At 45.2% G+C, this 24,195-nt stretch overlaps 1 protein-coding gene across 6 annotated transcripts; it reads left to right on the top strand.

Annotated features, from left to right (window-relative positions):
• The first annotated feature begins 747 nt into the window (after window positions 1-747).
• On the top strand, window positions 748-23,879 carry LOC111964029 (golgin subfamily A member 2). 6 transcript variants are annotated; one of them, XR_011479877.1, is made up of 28 exons: window positions 748-855; window positions 1,970-2,101; window positions 3,155-3,223; window positions 3,810-3,965; window positions 4,914-4,957; window positions 5,250-5,313; window positions 5,579-5,641; window positions 7,316-7,396; window positions 7,957-7,995; window positions 8,085-8,147; window positions 8,492-8,585; window positions 8,832-8,938; window positions 9,087-9,145; window positions 9,370-9,511; window positions 9,608-9,697; window positions 12,106-12,213; window positions 12,330-12,417; window positions 12,556-12,692; window positions 12,921-13,139; window positions 13,316-13,429; window positions 13,514-13,738; window positions 13,870-14,058; window positions 14,198-14,399; window positions 14,550-14,720; window positions 20,730-20,836; window positions 21,665-21,851; window positions 22,285-23,462; window positions 23,527-23,879. XR_011479877.1 is itself a non-coding variant. In XM_023987690.2 (27 exons), the coding sequence occupies exons 1-27, from the start codon at window positions 808-810 to the stop codon at window positions 22,551-22,553; spliced, it is 3,267 nt and encodes a 1,088-aa protein (XP_023843458.1). In that variant the 5' UTR covers window positions 748-807; the 3' UTR covers window positions 22,554-23,520. The 6 variants fall into 6 exon arrangements, 5 of the variants coding, with proteins under 5 accessions (XP_023843458.1, XP_023843459.1, XP_023843461.1 ...); XM_023987690.2 differs by lacking the exon at window positions 23,527-23,879 and having other exon boundaries at window positions 22,285-23,520; XM_023987691.2 differs by lacking the exons at window positions 3,155-3,223; window positions 23,527-23,879 and having other exon boundaries at window positions 22,285-23,520.
• Window positions 23,880-24,195: the final 316 nt, after the last annotated feature.

The following is a 24,195-nucleotide window of genomic DNA, read 5'->3' as shown; positions in this document are numbered from 1 at the left end:
GTATTCATCATTTTGTCTTGTAGAGGTCGTGAGAACTATCCTGATCCAAACACTAATTTCTGCCCTGACATAGAATTCTATGCAATTCAATGTTGGGTCTTCAGGCTATGCCTTTTCCAGGAGTCATTGGATGGCCATGCTAGAACAGATTAAGTGGAAATATGGACCAAATCAGAACTGATAAGCAAATGCATGCTATTAGTTCTCAATTGAATTAATCAAATGTGTTTTCAGAAAGTCCCATACTTCTGTCCTTTAGCTTTGCCAGATAGTTACACCTGCCTCTCCCCTCTCAATCAGTCCTTGTGTTTTCATTGAAGGAAACTAGAAACAGAGCTGAAGACCGCCCAGTTAGAGAAGAAGTATGTGGAGTCCAAACTGTCATCCTTTGAGATATTTGGCAAGGAATATTCCAGACTGCATCAGGAGATTGACACCAAATCTGAAGTACTTCTCTCAGAACACGGACTAACTGAGTTGGTGTCAGACAGTTCTGCCGCAGACCTCTGACACCTTTGATGACAAGCTAACTCCATAGTTATATTATTGTTTGTTTTTGTAATAAAATGCATGATTAGCCGGTGTTGTCTTAAATGTTGTTCATTCTGATAATAATCACCTTGATATGATACAACAAATTCTAAATTCAGACATCGAGTTAGCTGGCCTATTTGAAAAAACACGCCTGACACGAATTTGCCACGGTCAGAAGGGAGATTTTGCGCCTCTAGCGGGAAGATAGTTTCTTGCATCACCGACTGATCTCAAATTGATGACGTGGTGCGGTTCGTCGACCGGACGATAAGGATGGCCGACCAGAGCAGGCAAATCAAACTCGCCGCAGCCAAGAAAAAGGTAAACAAATTAATTCCCACAACACAGGGAATATAACAAGTATTTCATCCATTACTCTGTAATGGGTTCAAGTTGTCTGTAGTTTCAGGTTTTCACGAACCAGTGTGATGTTGACATTCCACGTCCCCCGACCTCTCTGCAGTCGCCCATCCGAACTCGCGTCCCCCTGTGTGGCTGTCAGTGCGCACGAAATACCGAGGATTCGCTTGGGCCTCTAATCTTAGCTAGAACGATTATGTGGACGATTTATACAGGGCAGTGACTTCAAGTTTGCTAATAATGCTGCTCGGCTAGGTATAAACCTGTGATTTGATCAACCCAAGTGGCAAGGTAGTTAGCGATATCTAGCTACCGTGCTGATGTTTGGCTAACGTTAGCCATAGCGATTTAGCTAGCTATCTAGATACCAATGAACTGACATGTAGCACGTTATCATCTTGTGCCGAAGCGACTGGCTAACTCAATATAATATAGAACGGGGTGTCCGATAAATAGGCTTGCTTATTGACTATTTTAAACTTAATTAACTAACTTACGATGAATGCTGCCTAGATTATTATTGAGTCATGTTTGACAGGAAACGGTGATGTGTCACTGAAGAGTGACTGGTTGTTTTGACAGCAGACGCCCCCTTCCTTGTCTTGTGAGCTACCTGCTGTGTGTACCTAGAAAGACCTAGCTAGATAGCTAGCTACTTAGTTAATCAAATAAAGCACATGCTCTACCATTAACGTTACATGTTTAAAAACAAATACACTTGTGCATGAAGGTTCTTTCATTACACTTTTTTTTTTAAACAATTACCTTCCTCAACCATCAGCTGTTGCAGCAATTGGTTATGCTATAAGATCTTGTTGGACTGTATTGGATCTTTCTAAATAGTCGTTCCATTGTCACCCACACCAATGATACCAACTGTACATACTGTAGATCTCTAGTCGAATCGTATGGGATAGTTCTGAACAGTCGCACCATTTTCAGCCACACCAAGGCTCCCTGTACTTCCTCTGCGATTTATAATGAATGTCTGCTGATATAGTTAGCCTAGCAAAGGTGTGAGTTCCAGACAGTTGAGTGCTCTCATTGCCCGCTCCTCCTCTCTTATGCCGGCCAGCTGAAGGAGTTTCAGCAGAAGAGTTCTCCTGCCAGTGGAGGAGAAGGAGGACCAGGGCCCAAGAAGACAAGGAAGGTAAAGGGAGGGAGCCAGCCAGACACGCCCTCAGCTGACCGACACTCTCCAGACAATGTAAGTCACCCAACTGTATGCTGGCTGTCTCTGTCTGCGTGTGTGTTATGACTTTGAGTACTCTTTCTGCACACTGCTTCCTTGCAATATTTCACGTGCCGATATTTGCATTTCAATAACAAAGTGAAACGTTGCAAGAAAGCAGTCTGATGATACTTCTCTGGAATCACATTGAACGTTCCAGTGCAGCTTCCGACTTTTACTGGATGTGTGAGTGTCCTTTTGCAAGTTTACGTTGTATGTGAAACGCAGCTATGCTCCAGCGATGAAAGGATATGTCTTCGTCAGGTGAGAACAGACTATCATGCTCTTGGCAATTTGTATTCCCATCAGGACATTGAATCTTAACACACACACCCTTCTGTTTGATTAAGAATCAATATTATGTTGTGTGTTTAATTGTTAGCAATCAGGTTGGCAATTGTTTCATAGTAAAAGTGGTGAGTCAGTGGCAGTAGATGGTTGCTGTAATAATTCTGAAGTTCCTGGATCTTTTTTTGCATTCCTCCTTAGCTACTGCCTTAGGCTTCCCTTGGGGAAAACAGTTTCTCTGCCATCAGTATAGACTTAGCCTGTGCTCCCATCCAGACAGTCATAATGACAGTAATTTGCTTGGAGAAACATTGTCACAGAGTCAAATATTTTCTGTACCTCCCAGAGAAAGATATGATTGTGATGATTCGGTCACTAACATTGTCTGGCAGTGATGAACCAGGTTCTGGGCTTTAAAGTCTCTTTATCTTTCAATGAATGCCCAATTCCAAATGGACCCCTAGCCTTAATCCAAAGCACTTCTTGGAAATCCGAAAGGAAAAGTAGCTATTAGCTTTGTGGTAGTAGCGCCACCCTCTGGTAGGCTAGCGAGGTTGAACTTCCACCATATTGATTACACCTCATCACGTACAACAACAGGGGCTTAGTGGTAGATAGGGTTCTATAGGTGCTAGTCTCCCTTTTTACGTCACCTCTTGCTGTTTCTTTCTCCCTCCCTCACTTGCTCATTCACTGTCCCTCTCTCTTTCACCCTTCCACTCCCCCTCTCCTCTGCCGTAGATTCAGAGTATTCTGAAAGGTCTTAGTCAGACCAATGGATTAACTCTGCCTGCCTATGGCAAAAGCCAGGTGAGCCTCTCCTTCCTTCCTTCTCTCCCCCTCTCTCTTGGGCTATCGTTCTTCCCTGCTATCTTTTTCCCTTTTGTTATTTTACACCTGTCTCTTTCCTTCTACTTCACTCTCTCTTGAGCTCTCTTGTATCTGTCCCACTCCCTCCCTACTGTTTCTCTATCCCACCCCTTCTGTTTTTGCTCCTCTTCTCTCCCGCATGCTATTCCTTATGGTCACTGGTTGCTCATAAGTAATTTTGCTACAGTGAGAGAAGTGCTTGGTATTTATTTAGCCATTGTTGACTTACTAACATTCTACCAGTATTAAGCCTAGCTAAATGCTGGGTCAGTCCATCTGGGCGTGAGGTTTATAACTTCTGGACCTGATGTTTACTTTATTTACCATACTGGCATGTCTCCATCAGTGAAAACAAGATGTGTTCATGTGTGATTGTCCGTCCATGTGTTGTGATTGTGGTCTCTGACACTACCTTGTGTTCTAGGATATGATGTGTATGTGTGCTGTGTATGTTTCCAAATTGCTGTAACCACGCACTCTCTGGATGAGCACTGAAAAGTAATGGCTGTGTGTGTTGCTGACTCAGACCCACGTCCATGGGGAGGTGAGGGGGTCCCCAGTTACCCAGCTACTGGAGGACCCAAACGGAGAGACCGGCCGCGGCTCTCCTGTGTCTAACCCTGCTAGCTCTGCTACTAACCCTGAGTGTGCAAGCCAATCCCACAACACTGACCTGCAGCAGGTGTGTCCCTCCGTCAGTCTTCTCGGTCTCTCTCGGTCTCAGTGTCTCTCTCTCTGGATCTCTCTCTCTGGATCTCTCTCTCTGGATCTCTCTCTCTGGATCTCTCTCTCTGGATCTCTCTCTGTGGATCTCTCTCTCTGGATGTCTCTCTCTGGATCTCTCTCTCTGGATCTCCTCTCTCTGGATTCTCTCTCTCTCTCGGTGTGTCTCTCTCGTGTGTCTCTCTCGTGTGTCTCTCTCGGTGTGGTCTCTCTCTCTCTCTCTTCGGTGTGTCTCTCTCGTGTGTCCTCTTCTCTCTCTCTCTCTCGGTGTGTTCTCTCGGTGTGTCTCTCCTCTGTCTCTCTCTCTTCTCTCTCTCTCTCGGTGTGTTCTCTCTCTGTCTCTCTCTCTCGGTGTGTCTCTCTCTCTGGTGTGTCTCTCTCTCTCTCTCTCTCGTGTGTCTCTCCTCTCTCTCTCTCTCGGTGTGTGTCTCTCTCTCTCTCTCTCTCGTGTGTTTCTCTCGTGCTGTCTCTCTCTCTTCTTCGTGTGTCCTCTCTTTCTCTCGTGTGTCTCTCTTTCTCTCGTGGTGTCTCCTTTCTCTCGGTGTCTCTTCTCCTCTCTCTCTGGTGTGTCTTCTCTCTTCTCGGTGTGTCTCTCTCTCGGTGGTCTTCTCTCTTGTTCTCTCTCTCGGGTCTCTCTCGGTGTGTGTGTGCCTTCTCTCGGGTCTCTCTTGTGTGTGTGTGTCTCTCTCTCGGTTCTCTCTCTCGGTGTGTCTCTCGGTCTTTCTCTCTCGCTCGGTCTCTCTCGGTGTGTCCATCTCTCTCCCTCTCGGTCGGTATCTCTCTCTCTCTCTCTCTCGGTGTGTCTCTCTCTCTCTCGGATAGGCCTAGCTTACGTTTAACGTATTCACCTCCCTCAGTTTCACTCACAGCTATTTCCTCTTTCTTTCTCTTCTTCTCTCTGCCGCAGAACTGCCCCCATGACGGTAATGAAAACCATGCGGATGAGAATAGGTTGGTCGCCTCGTCATCCAATGTACACCCACACACACACACCTCTCAATCCCTCTTCAGAATGAGTCTGCCCCCTGGTCCTCACTGCCCCTTCTCTACCCTTCACTGCCCTGCCCCCCTCACCTGCAACTGTTGATCACACACACACACAGAATTAGAAGCACAGTTATGATGGCTGGCAGTGCAATTTGTCACATATTGAATGCCCGAATACCCAATAAGACTGGTGTGTTCATTACCAAATAACACTGGGCTAATGTTGTGTTTTTTGTTGGTGTGTGTGTGTCAACAGACCCCTGTCGTCCACAGAGAGCCTGCGGCAGCTCTCACAGCAGCTCAACGGTCTTCTCTCTGGGGTATGTACTTTATGGCCACAAAAAGAAGAAATTTGGCTTTTAAGATCCAGGCGACCCCTGAGATGTGCACATTGGATAAGTGCAAGCAGCTCACCCCAGTCTCAATGAGGATACACTCTCTTACTTGCTTTGGATATTTGCTTGCTCCCAGTTTAGTGCGTTGCATAATCAAGAGTGTTATTTGTGATACTCTCATTGGCTTTGAGAAGCTTGCTTTATTGTGGTTTGACTTGTACTGTTTTGTTTCTTTCCCGACCTATTCTAGTCATCCACCACCTATATAAATGGAGACAGTGCTCCCTCGCCAGCCAATGAAAAAGACCTGGAGGTAAGTGACACATCACAACACCACACGTTGCCCCCTCGTCATGGACACGGTACACTGGGAAAAGCACTATAAAATGCTATCCATTTGTTCTGATCAGACAGACCCAGTCCCACTCTCCCCGAAGGTGCCCTTGTGGCCCCAGGTTATGTAGAGGTATTCTGTCCTCTGTCCACTCTCAATCCACACAGGCCCCTCTCCTCTCTCACAATCCCTCCATTCTTGTTCTCTGTGCAGGTATGTGACTGGCCTCGGCCACACAGCTCACATGACCACTTCCTGTTCCTGCCCTGCGTCCTGTCTCGGGTTACACACACATGTACTCCACATAAGTGATACTCATGATTAGAACTGAGTTTGTGTTGCATGGCTGAGACAACAATGCAATCTGAAAGATCGGCGCAGTCAGAACAGAGCAAATGTATGAATTGCTGTCCAGGCCTCCCCACTGTACCTTGCCCAGGCCCTGCAAACATACAACGTTTAATGCATAAAAAATATATATATTTTGTCTGCTCTATTCAGATATCTCTCTTGCTCTTGTCTGATAGTCCTCAGACCTCACCTGTTAGATTGCCTTGTAGATTGATGGAGTCTATATAGAGAATGGACTCTCTTCTGTTTGCAAATAATATTTTCAGGCATCATCTTTCCAAAGCCTTGATCTGAGCTGGCTATAGGTCCCTCTCACTAGGATTTTACAGGATACAACATTTTGTTACAGTGACTACTGGGTTGCGACTTGTTAAATTGGCTGAGATCACATTAGGGACTTGTATGTTCTTATTGTGGTCATGCATGTTATGTGGACTTCTAGAGAAACTGGGGTCATGTGAACCCATTAGATCTCATTAGATTACACTCTCCAGTCTGACCGTGTATTGCTGAACTCTTCACTAGTTACCCATGCCCCTGTGCCCCCATGCCCCTTCACTAGTTACCCATCCTCACTGTGTATGACGTCTCTGAATACTAGTAGGATCAACAAGTACCTGCTGACATCTTTTTCTGTTTGTTATTCACATTATACATCCCTGAAGAAGAGGGAGAAGGTGTTATTTACTTTCCCTGAGGGAGAAGGTGTTATTTACTTTCCCTGAGGGAGAAGATGTTATTTACTTTCCCTGAAGGAGAGAGAGAAGGTGTTATTTACTTTCCCTGAAGGAGAGAGAGAAGGTGTTATTTACTTTCCCTGAAGGAGAGAGAGAAGGTTTATGTCTTTCCCTGAAGGAAGAGAGAGAAGTGTTATGTACTTTCCCTGAGGGAGAGAGAGAAGGTGTTATGTACTTTCCCTGAAGGAGAGGAGAAGGTGTTATGTACTTTCCCTGAAGGAGAGGAGAAGGTGGTTATCTTTCCCTGAGGGAGAGAGAAGGTGTTATGTACTTTCCCTGAAGGAGAGAGAGAAGGTGTTATGTACTTTCCTGAAGGAGAGTAGAGAAGGTGTTATGTACTTTCCCTGAAGGAGAGAGAGAAGGTGTTATGTACTTTCCCTGAGGGAGAGAGAGAAGGTGTTATGTACTTTCCCTGAGGGAGAGAGAGAGAAGGCGTTATTTACTTTCGCATTAATGAGTTACTGTTTTGTATTTCTCCTCCCATCGCTGTTTTTCTTTTCCTTCAATTCTCCCTCCCTCCCCCTCTTTTTTTTTCTTCTTTCGATGCATGCTGCGTGCACGTCAGAGTCGAAACCAGGAGCTGGCAGCCGCACTGGACTCCAGCAACCTAACAAACAATCAGCTCAATACCAAGCTAGACCGGCTGGTAAGAGTGTGTGCTCGTGGGAGTTTGGCGTTCTGCCTTGTGTGGCAAATAACCCCTGACAGCCCCCATAGCAAGACTGACTGGCCACAGATTGACTAGCAAATGACGTAACACCCTGGATAAACAGCAGCTGCGCTGAGTGGTAGCACAGTCGGTTTTGTTTATTCACCTCATAAATAATTTCATTGCACTGCCCTGTTCCCATTGGTAACAGCCAAGCTTTTACATGCTCACCAAGATGGACACGCTGACTGAAATGAGGGAATGTTTAGAACAACTGCATTGATATTTCTTCTGGAGCCATCTTGCTAACAGCTAACCGTTGCTAACCCCACTGGCTAGGCTAATATGCTGCTGTCCTTCTCTTGAGTATGCGAGGGAGCTTCCTTGGTGCTCAACAGTGATTTAACTCTTGAAGAGTGAAAGGAGATGACATGGTGTAGGGTTAGATGGGTGACTTACTGGAGATGTTGGGGTGGTGGTTTGAAGTCTATGAGGTGGGGATGATGATGATGATGATGATGTCATGGATTTTTCCTCTGTCCTGTTTTGTCTGACAGACCGAGCAATCTCAGGAGCTCACAGATCAGCTGCAAAAGGTGAGCAGACTAAGGAAGACTCTCTCATTCTCTCGTCTCCTCCTCAGTGGACAATGACAGGATGTTTTCTGTGTGCTTTCTTTGATCAGGAGCGAAGAGAGTTTGAACAGAAGTGTGTGAAGGAGCAAGGAGCAATGCGGGAACAGCTACAGGTACACACACACACACAGAAGGAACTTCTTCAAGGTTTTTCATTCCCTCAGAGCACTTTTCTGAATCCATTTGAAGACCTTTGAAAGCAATTGTCAAATGTTCACTCTGCAGTTCCAGATGTGTGCTATGTATCTGCCTTTGGGGTCAGCGCACCATGCTGTTCCCTTTTTACCCAGGGATGTGAGCACTGATACACTGAATAATGTCTCATCATTGCAAATGAAAGCTTGATTTTTATCCAATATTTACAAATTGTATCATGCGAGGCTTCAATAACTGGTCTGTCTGTCTCTCGCCCTGTCTGTCTCTCGCCCTGTCTCGGTCTGTCCGTCCTCTCCCCCAGGTCCACATTCAGACCATCGGCATCCTGGTGTCAGAGAAATCAGAGCTGCAGACCGCTCTGTCGTACACACAGCAGGCTGCCCGCCAGAAAACAGGTGTGTTTTCTGGCATGTGAGAAAGAGCCTGTGTGAGAAAGAGAAGGCATTTAATCGTCCAAGTCTGTGTTAATGTGTCTATGAATGTGAACGTGTTCAGTAATGTGATATATTGTGGTGTGTGTTCAGAGGAGGAGAAAGAGATGGCGTTGATGTGTTTAATATGAATGGGTGAGAGAGTCTATTTGTGTTACTGAGCGTGTGTGTGTGTGTGTGTGTGTGTGTGTGTGTGTGTGTGTGTTTCAGGGGAGGCTGAGGAGCTGAGTAACCGTCTCCAGGCCACCAAACAGAGAGTCTCTGAGCTGGAAAGAACCCTGTCCTCTGTCTCCACACAACAGAAACAGTTTGACAAGGTAACACACACACACACTGAAGACCGTTTGAGGAGGTAGTCTGCACGCTAGACTGATATTGCTACAGTTGAATGCTATGACCGATGACTATCGATTTGAGCTTTGCGGTAATGTCTAACAAATGATTGATGTTCTCTTGTATGTGCAGCATAACAAAGAGCTAGAGAAAGAGAGAGACAACCTGAGGCTAGAGGTGTACAGACTAAAGTAAGTCTTACCCTGAGTATGCTGACATTCTACTCCATGGCTGGCCTTTCCTTGTTTGATTTGTGGACTAGGTAGGGAAAGGAATATGGTGGATACCACACCTAGTCAGTTTGTGTGATTGTGATACATGGAGAGAGATGGCTGTCGTCTGCGGCGAGGTAAATCAGAGGCTCTTTGTGTGTGTGTGTGTGCACGTTCCTAGCTGACCCTCTGTCTCTGTGCAGTAGTGTGAGTGAGGAGYGGAGGCAGCAGAGTTCAGAGCTGTCAGAGCAGCTCAAGCTGAGGGTGAGRGAGAACAGCGCTATGAGACTGGACCTGGACGAGCTGCGCAAGAGACTGGAGATGACTGACGACATGCTGCAACAGGTAGGCACACACACACACACGGTGTCTCTCACTTAATCACTCACATACACACATCATTTGTTCTACAGTTGTTCAATTCTTTATTTTTATTCCTAGTTTTCTAGTCAGTCAGGGCCTCCCAGTGCCAACCAGCAGATGCACTTACTACTGGAGGAGAAACTACAGATTGAGGCACACACTGCTCAGGTGTGTGTTAGGGTTGAATACTTTCCCGGTATTTTATAAATGTTCCATCTCGAAAATAAATCACTTGACCCGGTATTTCCCGCCAAAACCGGAAGTGTCATTCAAAAGCATTATAAAGCATGGGGCTCCCGAGTGGCGCAGCGGTGTAAGGCAATGCATCTCAGTGCTGGAGGCGTCACTACAGACACCCTGGTTTGAATCCAGGTTGTATCACAACCGGCTGTGGTTGGGAGTCCCGTAGGGCGGCCACAATTGGCCCAGCGTCATCTGGGTTTGGCCGGTGTAGGCCGTCATTGTAAATAAGAATTTGTTCTTAACTGACTTGCCTAGTTAAATAAAGATTAGGTTTAATTAAAAAAGGTTCAATTAAAAAATTCAATATAAATACGCCTTTGTGTTTATTTGATTAGAGCTTTGGTCGAAAAATTCAAGCCTGGTGAGCAATACATTAAAGACATTTAATGAGCCCAAGGTTAAAAAGCCCAAATGATTGTGATCCAATACATACAGTGCCTTCGGAAAGTATTTAGACCCCTTGACTTTTTCCACATATTGTTACGTTACAGCCTTATTCTAAAATGCATTAAATCATTTTTTCCCCTCCACAATACCCCATAATGACAAAGCACAAACAGGTTTTAAATTTTTTTAGCAAATGTATATAATTTTGTCTTTTTTATTTTTTTTTCACATTTTACGTAAGTATTCAGACCCTTTACTCAGTACTTTGTTGAAGCACCTTTGGCAGCGATTACAGCCTCGAGTCTTCTTGGGTATGACGCTACAAGCTTGGAACACCTGTATTTGGGGAGTTTCTCCCATTCTTCTCTGCAGATCCTCTCAAGCTCTGTCAGGTTGGATGGGGAGTGTTGCTGCACAGCTACTTTCAGGTCTCTCCAGAGATGTTTGATCGTGTTTAAGTCCAGGCTCTGGTTGGGCCACTCAAGGATATTCAGAGACTTGTCCTGAAGCCACTCCTGCGTTGTCTTGGCTGTGTGCTTAGGGTCGTTGTCCTGTTGGAAGGTGAACCTTCGTCCCAGTCTGAGGTACCGAGCGCTCTGGAGCAGGTTTTCATCAAGGATCTCTGTACATTGCTCCGTTCATCTTTCCCTCGATCCTAACTATTCTCCGCTGAGAAACATCCACACAGCATGATGCTGCCACCACCATGCTTCACTGTAGGGATGGTGCCAGGTTTCCTCCAGACGTGACGCTTGGCATTCAGGCCAGTGAGTTCAATTTTGGTTTCATCAGACCAGAGAATCTTGTCCTTTAGGTGCCTTTTGGCAAACTCCAAGCGGGCTGTCTTTTACTAAGGAGTGGCTTCCGTCTGGCCTCTCTTCCGTAAAGGCCTGATTGGTGGAGTGCCGCAGACATGGTTGTCCTTCTGGAAGTTTCTCCCATCTCCACTGAAGAACTCTGGACCTCTGTCAGGGTGATCATCAGGTTCTTAGTCACCTCCCTGACCAAGTCCCTTCTTCCCCGATTGCTCAAGTTTGGCCGAGCTGTCAGCTCTAGGAAAAGTCTTGGTGGTTCCAAACTTCTTCCATTTAAGAATGATGGAGTCCACTGTGGGGACCTTCAATGCTGCAGACATTTTATGGTACCCTTCCCCAGATCTGTGCCTTGATTAAAATCCTGTTTCGGAGCTCTACGGACAATTCCTTCGACCTCATGGCTTGGTTTTTGCTCTGACATGCACTGTCAACTGTGGGACCTTATGTAGACAGGTGTGTGCCTTTCCAAATCATGTCCAACCAATTGAATTTACCACAGGTGGATTCCAATCAAGTTGTAGAAACATCTCAAGGATGATCAATAGAAACAGGATGCACCTGAGCTCAATTTCGAGTCTCATAGCAAAGGGTCTGAATACTTATGTAAATAAGGTTGTTTTTTATTTGTCATAAATGTGCAAAAATGTCTTAACCTGTTTTCACTTGATGAGGATATATATCTTTCTATATCTTTTTCATTTATTTTACAATAAGGTTGCAACGTAACAAAATATGGAAACTTTCAAGAGGTCTGAATACTTTCCTAATGCACTGTAGCTCTACATGCATTGTGATCTGCGCTCCATACTGAGATGGGCTGTCTGTCCCCACCCTGAGCGTTGATGATTCAGAGGACCCAGATTTAGACATGGCATATAATTTAACAGTTCGAATTTCACGCATGCTGTAATTTGTTATGATGTACCAGTCAATACACAAAGTTATTTATCCTGGGGAAAAGGGAGTGCTTGTGGCTGGTAAATCTCGGTAACTGGGTTCCCGCCATTCAACCCTGTGTGTGTGTGTGTGTGTGTGTGTGTGTGTGTGTGTGTGTGTGTGTGTGTGTGCCTCTCTTTAAAGTTTTGACTGCCATGCCATTGTGTTAAAGATCTCTTTTGGTGTCATCTGTAGTTAATGGAGTCGGTGGCCCAGCTGCAGACAGAGAGAGACCGCTACGCTGAGCAGATCCAGGAGGAGGGACAAGTTTGGAAGGACAAGACGGAGCAGCTGCTCTCTCAGGTACACTATGCTACCACCCCATTAGCACAGCCTATAGAGGCGGCACAGCCCTGGACGTAACGCTATAAATACCTAGTCACTTTAAGGTTGAGTTGATTGACGTGTGTCCTGTGCAGGTGACACTAGTAGCAGAGGAGAGAGACAGGAGCATCAGTCAGATCCAGGAGCTTGAAGCCCACATCACAGACCTGAAGCACYCTGCAGGTGAGACACACAGCTACCCTCCTCGGTTTGCACGTCAATTCTCAAAAAGACCAACTTACTGCGTTGACCCTCCCCATCCTGTCAATCATTATCATTAAAATATTTGCATTGCCGTAAGGACTTTCCTCTCCTCCCCAGCCCTTTTGTCCCAGGAGAGAGGGGCCCAGGCGAAGCCCCAGCCCTCAGGGCCCTCGGAGAGTGAATTGGCCCTCCAGGAGGCCCTCGGCAGCCTGCAGCAGGAGAGAGACTCGCTCAACTCACAGTTCCAAGCCCAGGTGATGACCACACACACACTGCCAGGCAATAATAACACACACTGTGTGTGTCACACTCCTCAGTGAAGTTGCACTCTGAACACTTTCTCATCAAAGCATAGACTGATAAGATGAATTATGGGGTGGGTTGGTGCTGGTCTAGAATGAAATCCTGCACACCCTGTCCATCCCTGTTGTGTCTCACAACTGAAAACTCACTGTTCTCTGGCCTCCCTTCTCTGTTAATAGCTGCGTGACAACGAGCAGCTGAGTCGCATGTGCTCGGAGCAGGAGTCCCGTCTCTCGGAGCTGGAGCGCCATGCGGAGCTCGGGGCTGAGGATGCAGAGGACCGCAGGCGCATGCTGGATGACGTGCAGAGTGACAAGGCCACCATCAGCCGCGCCCTGGCCCAGAACCGCACCCTTAAAGACCAACTGGCTGAGCTGCAGAACGGCTTCGTCAAACTGGTAATGAGGAGTGGTACCTTTTTTACTCTCCTGTTTACTTATGTGAAGTAATCACTGATCTGCCAGGTTTTATTAGTGTTTAAACATGGAATATGTGGAAACGCATCTTCAGTTATCCAGCCACATTCAGATTGGTGGTGACCTCATGAATGTGTTGAATGTCTCTGTGGTCCTAGACCAATGAGAACATGGAGCTGACCACTGCTCTGCAGTCAGAGCATCACGTCAAGAAGGAGCTGGGACGCAGGATGGGACAACTACAGGAGGACCTGCACAATGTCAAGGAGCAGGTAGGGACACGCGGGCACACACATGTCATGGTGAACAGGTACAGGAACAGCATATAGACACTCGCACGTCTCTTCCATCCCTAGTTGGATTTGAAGTCGCAGGAGTACCAGGCACTGCTGGAGCAGCGGGACCAGGTAGTGGCCAACCTACAGCAGTACTCTGCAGGCTATACAGCCCTGGCTTCAGAGCGAGAGCAGCTCCACAGACAGTACCTGCAGCAGAGCCAGCTGATGGACCGGCTGCAGCATGACGAGACCCAGGGAAGGGTTCAGTTGGAGATGAGCCACAAACAGCTGGAGCAATACCAGGTCAGGGACGGACACACACGCATGTAGTCACATATCCCCGAATACACACACACAGAGTCGCACATGAAGAGACGCACACTATGCACACGTACACATAGTGTCTGTATTGACCCCTCTGGCACCTTCTGCAGGAGAGGCTGGAGCAGTTGTCCAGAGATAACGAGCAGTTGAAGGCTGAAGTCACAGAGCTGCTCAACAGCTCAGCCCTGGCCACACTCCCCAGAAACCAGGGAGACGGAGTGGAGAGCCAATCCCTGCCAGAGAGCCCACAGAAGTCCTCGATCGCTATCCCAGAAGACTTTGAGAGCCGCGAGGAGATGGTGAGGAGAAAATACCTATCAGTGGGATCTAGTGTTCCCAAATGCTGTAGAGAATCCTACATCGAGGATTTCCAAAGTATTTCTCAGATAATTGTCTCTGAAGAATAATTCCTCCCTTCCGTCTCTCTCTCTCTCTCAGGAGGAGTTTGTGCGCGGTGCGGTGGCGCGTGTGGAGGCAGAGCGAGACGAGGTGAGGAGCAGACTGGAGGAGGAGAGGAGACTGCACTTCGCTGCCAGACACCAGTCTGCAGCACTCAGCATAGAGCGCCACAGTCATGACCACGACCACGGTCAGTGCCACGGTCACAGCCATGATGACCACAGTCACCTTGAACATACAGGTGAGAGGAGGAGGAAAGGTGTGTGTGTGTGTGTATGCACGTATTTGTATGTGCTACTTGCATGACTTTTGTCTTCTAGGAACACTATGCCAGTTTTGAGTGTTACCAGTGCAGTGTGTCTGACCAGTTACCCCCCCCCCCCCATGTTAGTCTCAGGTTCAGAGGGTGTAGCAGTGGAGGTACATGAGGCCTTGTATATTGCCATGGAGAGGCTGCAGCAGCGCTTCACCTCTCTGATGCAGGAGAAGGCTGACCTGAAGGAGAGGGTAGAAGAGCTGGAACACCGCTGTATACAGCTGTCTGGAGAGACTGATACTATTGGTGAGCGAGACACGCATGCATACATATACAGTACCAGTCAAAAGTTTGGACACGCCTACTCATTCAATGTTTTTTCTTTATTTTTGCTGTTTTCTATGTTGTAGAATAATAGTGAAGACATCAAAACTATGAAATAACACGTGGAATCATGTAGTAACCAAAAAAGTGTAAAACAAATCTAAATATATTTGAGGTTCTTCAAAGTAGCCATCCTTTGCCATGATGACAGCTAAGCACTCTTGGCATTCTCTCAACTAGCTTCATGGGGAATGCTTTTCTAACAGTCTTGAAGGAGTTCCCACATATGCTGAGCACTTGTTGGCTGCTTTTCCTTCACTCTGCGGTCCAACTTATCCCAAACCGTCTCAATTGTTTATTTTTTATATATTTTTTTGTTAACCCCTCCACCACCACCCCTCTTCTGAAGACAAATATCTTTCTTTTTTTAACAGCTTTTCTGCTAAATTTTACATGTACTTTTTACATGTGCAGTTGAAGTCGGAAGTTTACATACACTTAGGTTGGAGTCATTAACTTGTTTTTCAACCACTCCAAAAATGTCTTGTTAACAAACTATAGTTTTGGCAAGTCGGTTAGGACATCTGCTTTGTGCATGACACAAGTCATTTTTCCAACAATTGTTTACAGACAGATTATTTCACTTCTAACTCACTCTATCACAATTCCGGTGGGTCAAAAGTTTACATACTGTGCCTTTAAACAGCTTGGAAAATTCCAGAAAATTATGTCATGGCTTTAGAAGCTTCTGATAGGCTAATTGACATCATTTGAGTCACTTGGAGGTGTACCTGTGGATGTATTTCAAGGCCTACCTTCAAGCTAAGTGCCTCTTTGCTTGACATCATGGGAAAATCAAAAGAAATCAGCCAAGACCTCAGAAAAATGATTGTAGACCTCCACAAGTCTCGTTCATCCTTGGGAGCAATTTCCAAACGCCTGAAGGTACCACGTTCATCTGTACAAACAATAGTATGCAAGTATAAACACCATGGGACCATGCAGCCGTCATACCGCTCAGGAAGGAGACGCGTACTGTCTCCTAGAGATTAATGTATTTTGGTGCGAAAAGTGCAAATCAATCCCAGAACAACAGCAAAGGACCTTGTGAAGATGCTGGAGGAAACAGGTATAAAGTATCTATATCCACAGTAAAACGAGTCCTATATCGACATAACCTGAAAGGGCGCTCAGCAAGGAAGAAGCCACTGCTCCAAACTCGCCGTAAAAAAGCCAGACTATGGTTTCCAACTGCACATGGGGACAAGGATCGTACTTTTTGGTAAAATGTCCTCTGGTCTAATTAAACAAAAATAGAACTGTTTGCCCATAATGACCATCGTTATGTTTGGAGGAAAAAGGAGGAGCCTTGCAAGCCGAAGAACACCATCCCAACCGTGAAGCACGGGGGTGGCAGCATCATGTTGTGGGGGTGCTTTGGTCTGCACTTCACAAAATAGATGACATCATGAGGCAGGACAATTATGTGAATATATTGAAGCAACATCTCAAGACATCAGTCAGGAAGTTAAAGCTTGGTCGCAAATGGGTCTTCCAAATGGACAATGACCCCAAGCACACTTCCAAAGTTGTGGAAAAATGGCCTAAGGGCAACAAAGCCATCACAAAGCCCTGACCTCAATCCCATAGAAAATGTGTGGGCAGAACTGAAAAAGCGTGTGCGAGCAAGGAGGCCTACAAACCTGACTGTTACACCAGCTCTGTCAGGAGGAATGGGCCAAAATTCACCCAAGTTATTGTGGGAAGCTTGTGGAAGGCTACCTGAAATGTTTGACTCAAGACATTATTCTGACATTTCACATTCTTAAAATAAAGTGGTGATCCTAACTGACCTAAAACAGGGGATTTTTACTAGGATTAAATGTCAGGAATTCTGAAAAACTGAGTAAAAATGTATTTGGCTAAGGTGTATGTAAACTTCTGACTTCAACTGTACATGTTACATAGCTTTTTCATACAAATTTTACATACATGTTACTTTTATATAACACAGTCACATAACAATAATACATTACCAAACATATGCTCTTTAATCCCAACCCTCAGCCGCTCTCAGCCCATCCCACCTATCACCTGAGACCACCTTCCTTTGGTTTCCATGTGCCATACATTTTTCAATTGTGCTGTGATTTTCTTTTTCTTTTTTTCTTTTCTTTTTTTGCCTTTCTAGTCATGTAGTATCCACAGATTGTGAGCTAAAGATACATCTTTGCTACAGGTGTTATTTATTGACCGATTATGGCTTTCCAAATCTCCCAACACTGCTATTTGTAAGGTACATTTTTAATGCATGTTGTGATTTTTTTTATTTTTTATTAACCATTCCTGAGCTTGTGACCAGATACAAGCTACATAGGGACAATACCATAAAAAGTTATCTATTGATTCTGTCTCTTCGCAGCAAAATCTACAGAGCTGACATTGTTGTATGCACCATATATATAGTGTCTTGCAAAAGTATTCATCCCCCTTCGCATTTTTCCTATTTTGTTGCATTACAACCTGTAATTTTAAATAGATTTTTGTTTGGATTTCATGTAATGGACATATATAAAATAGTCAAAATTGGTGAAGTGAAAGGGAAAAAAATATGTTTTTTAAAACGGAAGAGTGCGTGCAAATGTATTCATCCCCTTTGCTATGAAGCCCCTAAATAAGATCTGGTGCAACCAATTACCTTCAGAAGTGACATAATTGGGTAAATAAAGTCCACCTGTGTGCTATCTAAATGTCACATTGTGTGTGTGTGTGTGTGTGTGTGTGTGTGTGTGGTGTGGTGTGTGGTGTGTGTGTGGTGTGTGGTGTGTGTGTGTGGTGTGTGTGTGTGTGTGTGTGTGTGGTGTGTGTGTGTGTGTGTGGTTGGTGTGTGTGTGTGTGTGTGGTGTTGGTGTGTATATTACACACACACACACCTGTTCTGAAAGGCCCGAGAGTCTGCAACACCACTAAGCATGGGGCGGCACTATGAAGACCAAGGAGCTCTCCAAACAGGTCAGGGACAAAGTTGTGAAGTACAGATCAGGGTTGGTTATAAAAAAATCTCGGAACTTTGAACATCCCACAGAGCACTATTAAATCCATATTAAAAAATGTGAAGAATATGGCACCACAACAAACCTGCCAAGAGAGGGCCGCCCACCAAAACTCACAGACCAGGCAAGGAGGGCATTAATCAGAGAGGCAACAAAGAGACCAAAGATAACCCTGAAGGAGCTGCCAAGCTCCACAGCGGAGATTGGAGTATCTGTCCATGGGACCACTAACCTGGACACTCCATAGAGCTGGGCTTTACGGAAGAGAGGCCAGAAAAAAAGCTTGAAGAAAAAAATAAGCAAACATGTTTGGTGTTCGCCAAAAGGCATGTGGGAGATCCCCCAAACATATGGAAGAAGGTACTCTGGTCAGATGAGACTAAAATGTAGCCTTTTGGCCATCAAGGAAAACGCTATGTCTGGTGCAAACCCAACACCTTATCACCCCGAGAATCTCTTCCAGAGATTTGAGACAGGGATGCAGGTTCACCTTCCAGCAGGACAATGACCCTAAGCATACTTTCGGGGGGTGAATAGTTATGCACTCTCAGGTTTTCTGTTTTTTTGTCTTATTTTTTGTTTGTTTCACAATAAATATTTTGTATCTTCAAAGTGGTAGGCATGTTGTGTAAATCAAATGATACAACCGCCACAAAAATGTATTTTAATTCCAGGTTGTATGGCATCAAAATAGGAAAAATGCGAAGGGGGGTGAATACTTTTGCAAGCCATTGTGTGTGTGTGTGTATATATATATATATATATATATATATATATATATATCATTTTGTTGGTGGCAGCTGTCAATATAATTTAAATTGGAAAACTCTTAAGTGTTGATTCAAGCGTCGTTCTTTTGTACCAGTTCATAAACGATGTGCCGTGGAATCTCTTCCCATTTATTTTGCAACCTGTATGGCACAGCTGTCAATGTTTTTGTCCTCAAATTAAACTGGTATGTTTTTCAATTTATGCCAATTAATTTCAGCCAATTTGTATCTTTAATATATGGCAGGCAAACAAGTTCCTTATCTTCTCCCTTTTCCACTTCACTCCATTTTTGTGGTTTTTGTGGTAGTGCTGCAATCAGTTGGTTGTGAGTTTGGATTGAGCAGATATTCCCATATGCAGTTATCGAAAATATGTGACAACTCCTCCGTTTCTATTGTTAATATCATTAATAAATATTATACAATAAAAAAGAGAAAAAAATCCATTATGTTTTTTTATTGATCTGTATATTTGAGTTTAACATTTGTTGTTTTATCCTCCAGAAAATATATATATTACAAATTGTTACCAGCTTTGTATCGCTTGTTTAAGAAAGGGCGATACTTTACAACTTCAAATTTTTTACTAATTGAAAATGACATTTTGTCTAATCTGTATCAAGGCAAAAAGGCCAGTTTTGAACAAAGGATGAGCCTTTCTTAATAATCTACTGGAGAACCATTTTGCGTTTAAGTATAACTTATGTATGAGTGAGGCTTTTAGTGAGAGGTTTAAAATCTTTAATATTTCATAAACTCATATTCATTATATAAATAGGCACATTTAATTTTGGGTTGAGGTTGGGTGATTGTGGATGCCAGGTCATCTGATGCAGCACAACATCACTTTCCTTCTTTGTCAAATAGTCCTTACACAGCCTGGAGGGGTGTTTTTAGGTCATTGTCCTGTTTAAAAACAAATGATAGTCCCACTAAGCGCAAACCAGATGGGATGGCGTATCGCTGCAGAATGCTGTGGTAGCCATGCTGGTTAAGTGTGCTTTGAATTCTAAATAAATCACAGACAATGTCACCAGCAAAGCACACCCACAGCATCACACTTCCTCCATGCTTCACGGTGGGAACCACACAGGTGGAGATCATCCGTTCACCTACTCTGCGTCTCACAAAGACACGGCTATTGGAACCAAAAATCTCAAATTTGGACTCATCAGACCAAAGGACAGATTTCCACCGGTCTAATGTCCATTGCTCATGTTCCTTGGCCCAAGCAAATCTCTTCTTCTTACTGGTGTCCTTTAGTAGTTTCTTTGCAGCAATTCGACCATGAAGGCCTGATTCACACAGTCTACCTCCGAACAGTTGATGTTGAGATATATCTGTTACTTGAACTCTGTGAAGCATTTATTTGGGCTGCAATCTGAGGTGCAGTTAACTCTAATGACCATGTCCTCTGCAGCAGAGGTAACTCTGGGTCTTCCTTTCCTGTGGCGGTCCTTATGAGAGCCAGTTTCATCTTAGCGCTTGATGGTTTTTGTTACTGCACTTAAACAAACTTTCAAAGTTCTTAATGTTCCGTATTGACTGACCTTCATGTCTTAAAGTAAATAATCTCTTTGATTATTTGAGCTGTTCTTGCCGTAATATGGACTCCTTGTCACAACACATCTGATTGGCTCAAACACATTAAGAAAATAAATCCAACAAATTAACTTTTAACAAGGCTCACCTGTTAATTGAAATGCATTCCAGGTGAAGCTGGTTGAGAGAATGCCAAGAGTGTGCAAAGCTGTCATCAAGGAAAAGGGTGGCTACTTTGAAGAATCTCAAGTATAAAATATATTCTGATTTGTTTAACAACACTTTTTTGGTTACTACATGATTCCATATGTGTTATTTCATAGTTTTGATGTCTTCACTATTATTGTACCATGTAGAAAATAATTTAAAAAAAATGAAAAACCCTTGAATGAGTAGGTGTGTCCAAACTTTTGACTGGTTCTGTATATATACTGCTGTATACAACTGTCTTCAGAAACGCTGTTGGTGAGACACTCAATCATCTCTCTGTCTGTAAAGACTGGCACTATCAGTGACGCGCACACACTTTTTCTCTCACACACACTAACAGGGATGCACTGACACGTTCACTCGCGTAGTGTGACAGGTCTGCTCATCCTATTCCTTCATTGTGTATGTCTGTTCAGGAGAGTACATCACCCTTTACCAGAACCAGAGAGCCATCATGAAGCAGAAACACATGGAGAAGGAGCAGTACATCAGTATGTTGGCCCAGGACAAAGAGGAGATGAAGGTACACACACACACACACCAAACATGAGAGGGAAGCTGCAGTATACCAACAGCAGCATAGCACCCTGCATCCCACTGCTATCTTGCCTCTGAAGCTAAGCAGGGTTGGTCCAGGTAGCCTGGTGTTTAGAGCATTGGGCCAGTAACCGAAAGGTTGCTGCGTCAAATCCCAAAGCTGACAAGGTAAAAATCTGTCGTTCTGCCCTTTCCTTTCCTGGTTGAGACCAAATGTAGCTGTAAGTGGTGCTGGAGGGCCAGTAGGAAGTACTCTTTCCTCTGGTCCCCCAAAAATTATATCCCAATGCCCCTGGGCGGTGATTGGGGACATTGCCCTGTGTAGGGTGCCGTCTTTCGGATGGGACGTTAAACGGGTGTCCTGACTCTCTGTGGTCACTAACGATCCCATGACACTTATTGTAAGAGTAGGGGTGTTAACCCTGGTGTCCTGGCTAAATTCCCAATCTGGCCCTCGTACCATCATGGCCACCTAATCATCCTGAGCTTCCAATTGGCTCATTCATCCCCCCCTACTCTCCAGTGTAACTGTTCTCCAAGTCATTGCTGTAAATGAGTGTGTTCTCAGTCAACTTACCTGGTAAAATAAGAGAAGAATATATTTTTTTTTAATAAATTTGCACACACTAGTAGTATTTGGTATTTATTAGGATCCTCATTAACCGCTCCAAAAGCATCAGCTACTTTTCCTGGGGTCCACATGATACATGATACATGTTCTGTACATGGTACAGAACATGAATTAGTCAAGGAATGAACTACATACGTTTCAGAGTATTGCCAGTGTTCTGAGCGTGTTTCTGTGCCCGTGCAGGCCAAACTGGCAGAGCTGCAGGACCTGGTGATGAGGTTGGTAGGCGAGAGGAACGAGTGGTACAGCCGCTATACTGGGGCGCTGGCTAGCGCTGCGGCTAACCCTGACCTGCTGCCAGCCGGAGAGGAGCAGGTCCAGGCTCACCACGCACACAGACGCATGGAGCTCAACGCTGTGGATGGACAAGGTATGCTCACACTTATATATATTACAAACACACACACACAGGAAGGTACACCACAAATACACACACGGAGACACAAGGAACTCAGCACTGTGGACGGACCAGATACACAAACATACATCAAATAATACAAATGTGTGTATATATATATATATGAATGTGTATGGAGTAGAACAGGGCTCTCCAACCCTGTTCCTGGAGAGATACCATCCTGCAGGTTTTCACTCCAACCCTAATGTAGTGCACCTGATTCTAATAATTAGCTGGTTGATAAGCTGAATCAGGTTAGTTACGACTGGGGTTGGATTGAAAACCTACAGGAGGGTAACTCTCCAGGAACAGGGTTGGAGAGCCCTGGAGTAGAACAATACACACACATCCACGTCATTATACTAACCTCCCTGATCTCTCATCTCTCCCCCCCTTCTCTCTCCAGAGTCTGCGGATGTAAGTTCAGCCGTGAAGCCCGACTCCACCGACCCCCCTCACGGTGGCCCGTCAGACCAGGGCCAGGGGCTCCCCCCAGACTCCCAGGCTCTGATGAGGCCCCAAGAGGACGGCACGACCAGGCAGATCATGCAGCTGCTCCAGGAGATCCAAAACCCCCAGGGGCCCCGCTCCGTGCCCTTCCTGGGGGACAACCCCTGCGTCCCGTTCTTTTACCGGCCCGACGAGCAGGACGAAGTCAAGATCCTGGTGGTCTGATGATGATGATGAGACTATGGAGCTAACTGGCAATGTTGGAGGATCTGTGAACACGCACACCATTCCACCACGTCACACTCCACTTAGGTCATCTAGGATGTACACGTACACACAGTTCTGGGTATACTGTCTCTCACACACATGCACACTCACTTTCTCTACTTTCTGGGAGAGGTTGTTTCCTCCTTCTTTCTCACTCTTCCTTTTGAGTCCTTGGCTGGTCTTGCATGCCGTTTTCTTTTTTCATTGCACTAACAGAGTGACTTAAGGATGTGAACTCCTTGTGTAAGTGTGTGTGGTGGCCTTCCTCTCCTCGTCCACCTCTTCCTCCTCCTTCACAACCTCCTTACTTGCAGTGTGAATGTTTGTCCGCTTTTTCTGTCTCTTTTAATTGGTATTTAATACCGTTAGATGATTGGGAAGTATTCCACCGGATGCTATTGAGATTCTTCCTGTGATTCTCTTGATGGAGAGATGTTTATTCCTGCACATTGATCCCTCCTCTGTTCACTATCTTCTGTCTCTCTCCCCTTCTCTGCCATTTGAACCATAGGCGCAATAAAGTATCTCTGTCCCTCAGTCATTGTCTATTACAGGAGAAATGTAAGGCTTTGAGTGAGACGTTAGCGGCAACAATGGAATACATGGAACGGTATCAAACACACAAAACGCATGGAAACCACATGTTTGACTCCATTCCATTGATTCAATTTCAGCTCTTACAATGAGCCCGTCCTCCTATAGCTCCTCCCACCATCCTCCACTGGTACCTTTATGTTAAGGCACTAACTGGATCCCCATTCACAATGTGTCTGACTCTGGAGGAGAACTGGGCTAGTCTGTGTTTGGTAGGAGAGACAGACATGGCTTGGTTTTGTGTCTGACTCTGGAGCAGAACTGGGCTAGTCTGTGTTTGGTAGGAGAGACGACATGGCTTGGTTTTGTGTCTGACTCTGGAGCAGAACTGGGCTAGTCTGTGTTGGTAGGAGAGACAGACATGGCTTGGTTTTGTGTCTGACTCTGGAGAGAACTGGGCTAGTCTGTGTTTGGTAGGAGAGACAGACATGGCTTGGTTTTGTGTCTGACTCTGGAGGAGAACTGGGCTAGTCTGTGTTTGGTAGGAGAGACAGACATGGCTTGGTTTTGTGTCTGACTCTGGAGCAGAACTGGGCTAGTCCTGTGTTTGGTAGGAGAGACAGACATGGCTTGGTTTTGTGTCTGACTCTGGAGCAGAACTGGGCTAGTCTGTGTTTGGTAGGAGAGACAGACATGGCTTGGTTTTGTCTGACTCTGGAGCAGAACTGGGCTAGTCTGTGTTTGGTAGGAGAGACAGACATGCTTGGTTTTGTGTCTGACTCTGGAGCAGAACTGGGCTAGTCTGTCTGTTTTGGTAGGAGAGACAGACATGGCTTGGTTTTGTGTCTGACTCTGGAGCAGAACTGGGCTAGTCTGTGTTTTGGTAGGAGAGACAGACTGGCTTGGTTTTGTGTCTGACTCTGGAGCAGAACTGGGCTAGTCTGTGTTTGGTAGGAGAGACAGACATGGCTTGGTTTTGTGTCTGACTCTGGAGCAGAACTGGGCTAGTCTGTCTGTTTGGTAGGAGGACAGACATGGCTTGGTTTTGTGTCTGACTCTGGAGCAG

The sequence above is a fragment of the Salvelinus sp. IW2-2015 genome, linkage group LG5 (assembly GCF_002910315.2).
Source record: "Salvelinus sp. IW2-2015 linkage group LG5, ASM291031v2, whole genome shotgun sequence".
Taxonomy (NCBI): domain Eukaryota; kingdom Metazoa; phylum Chordata; class Actinopteri; order Salmoniformes; family Salmonidae; genus Salvelinus; species Salvelinus sp. IW2-2015.
This window is presented reverse-complemented; position numbering and strand designations above follow the sequence as displayed.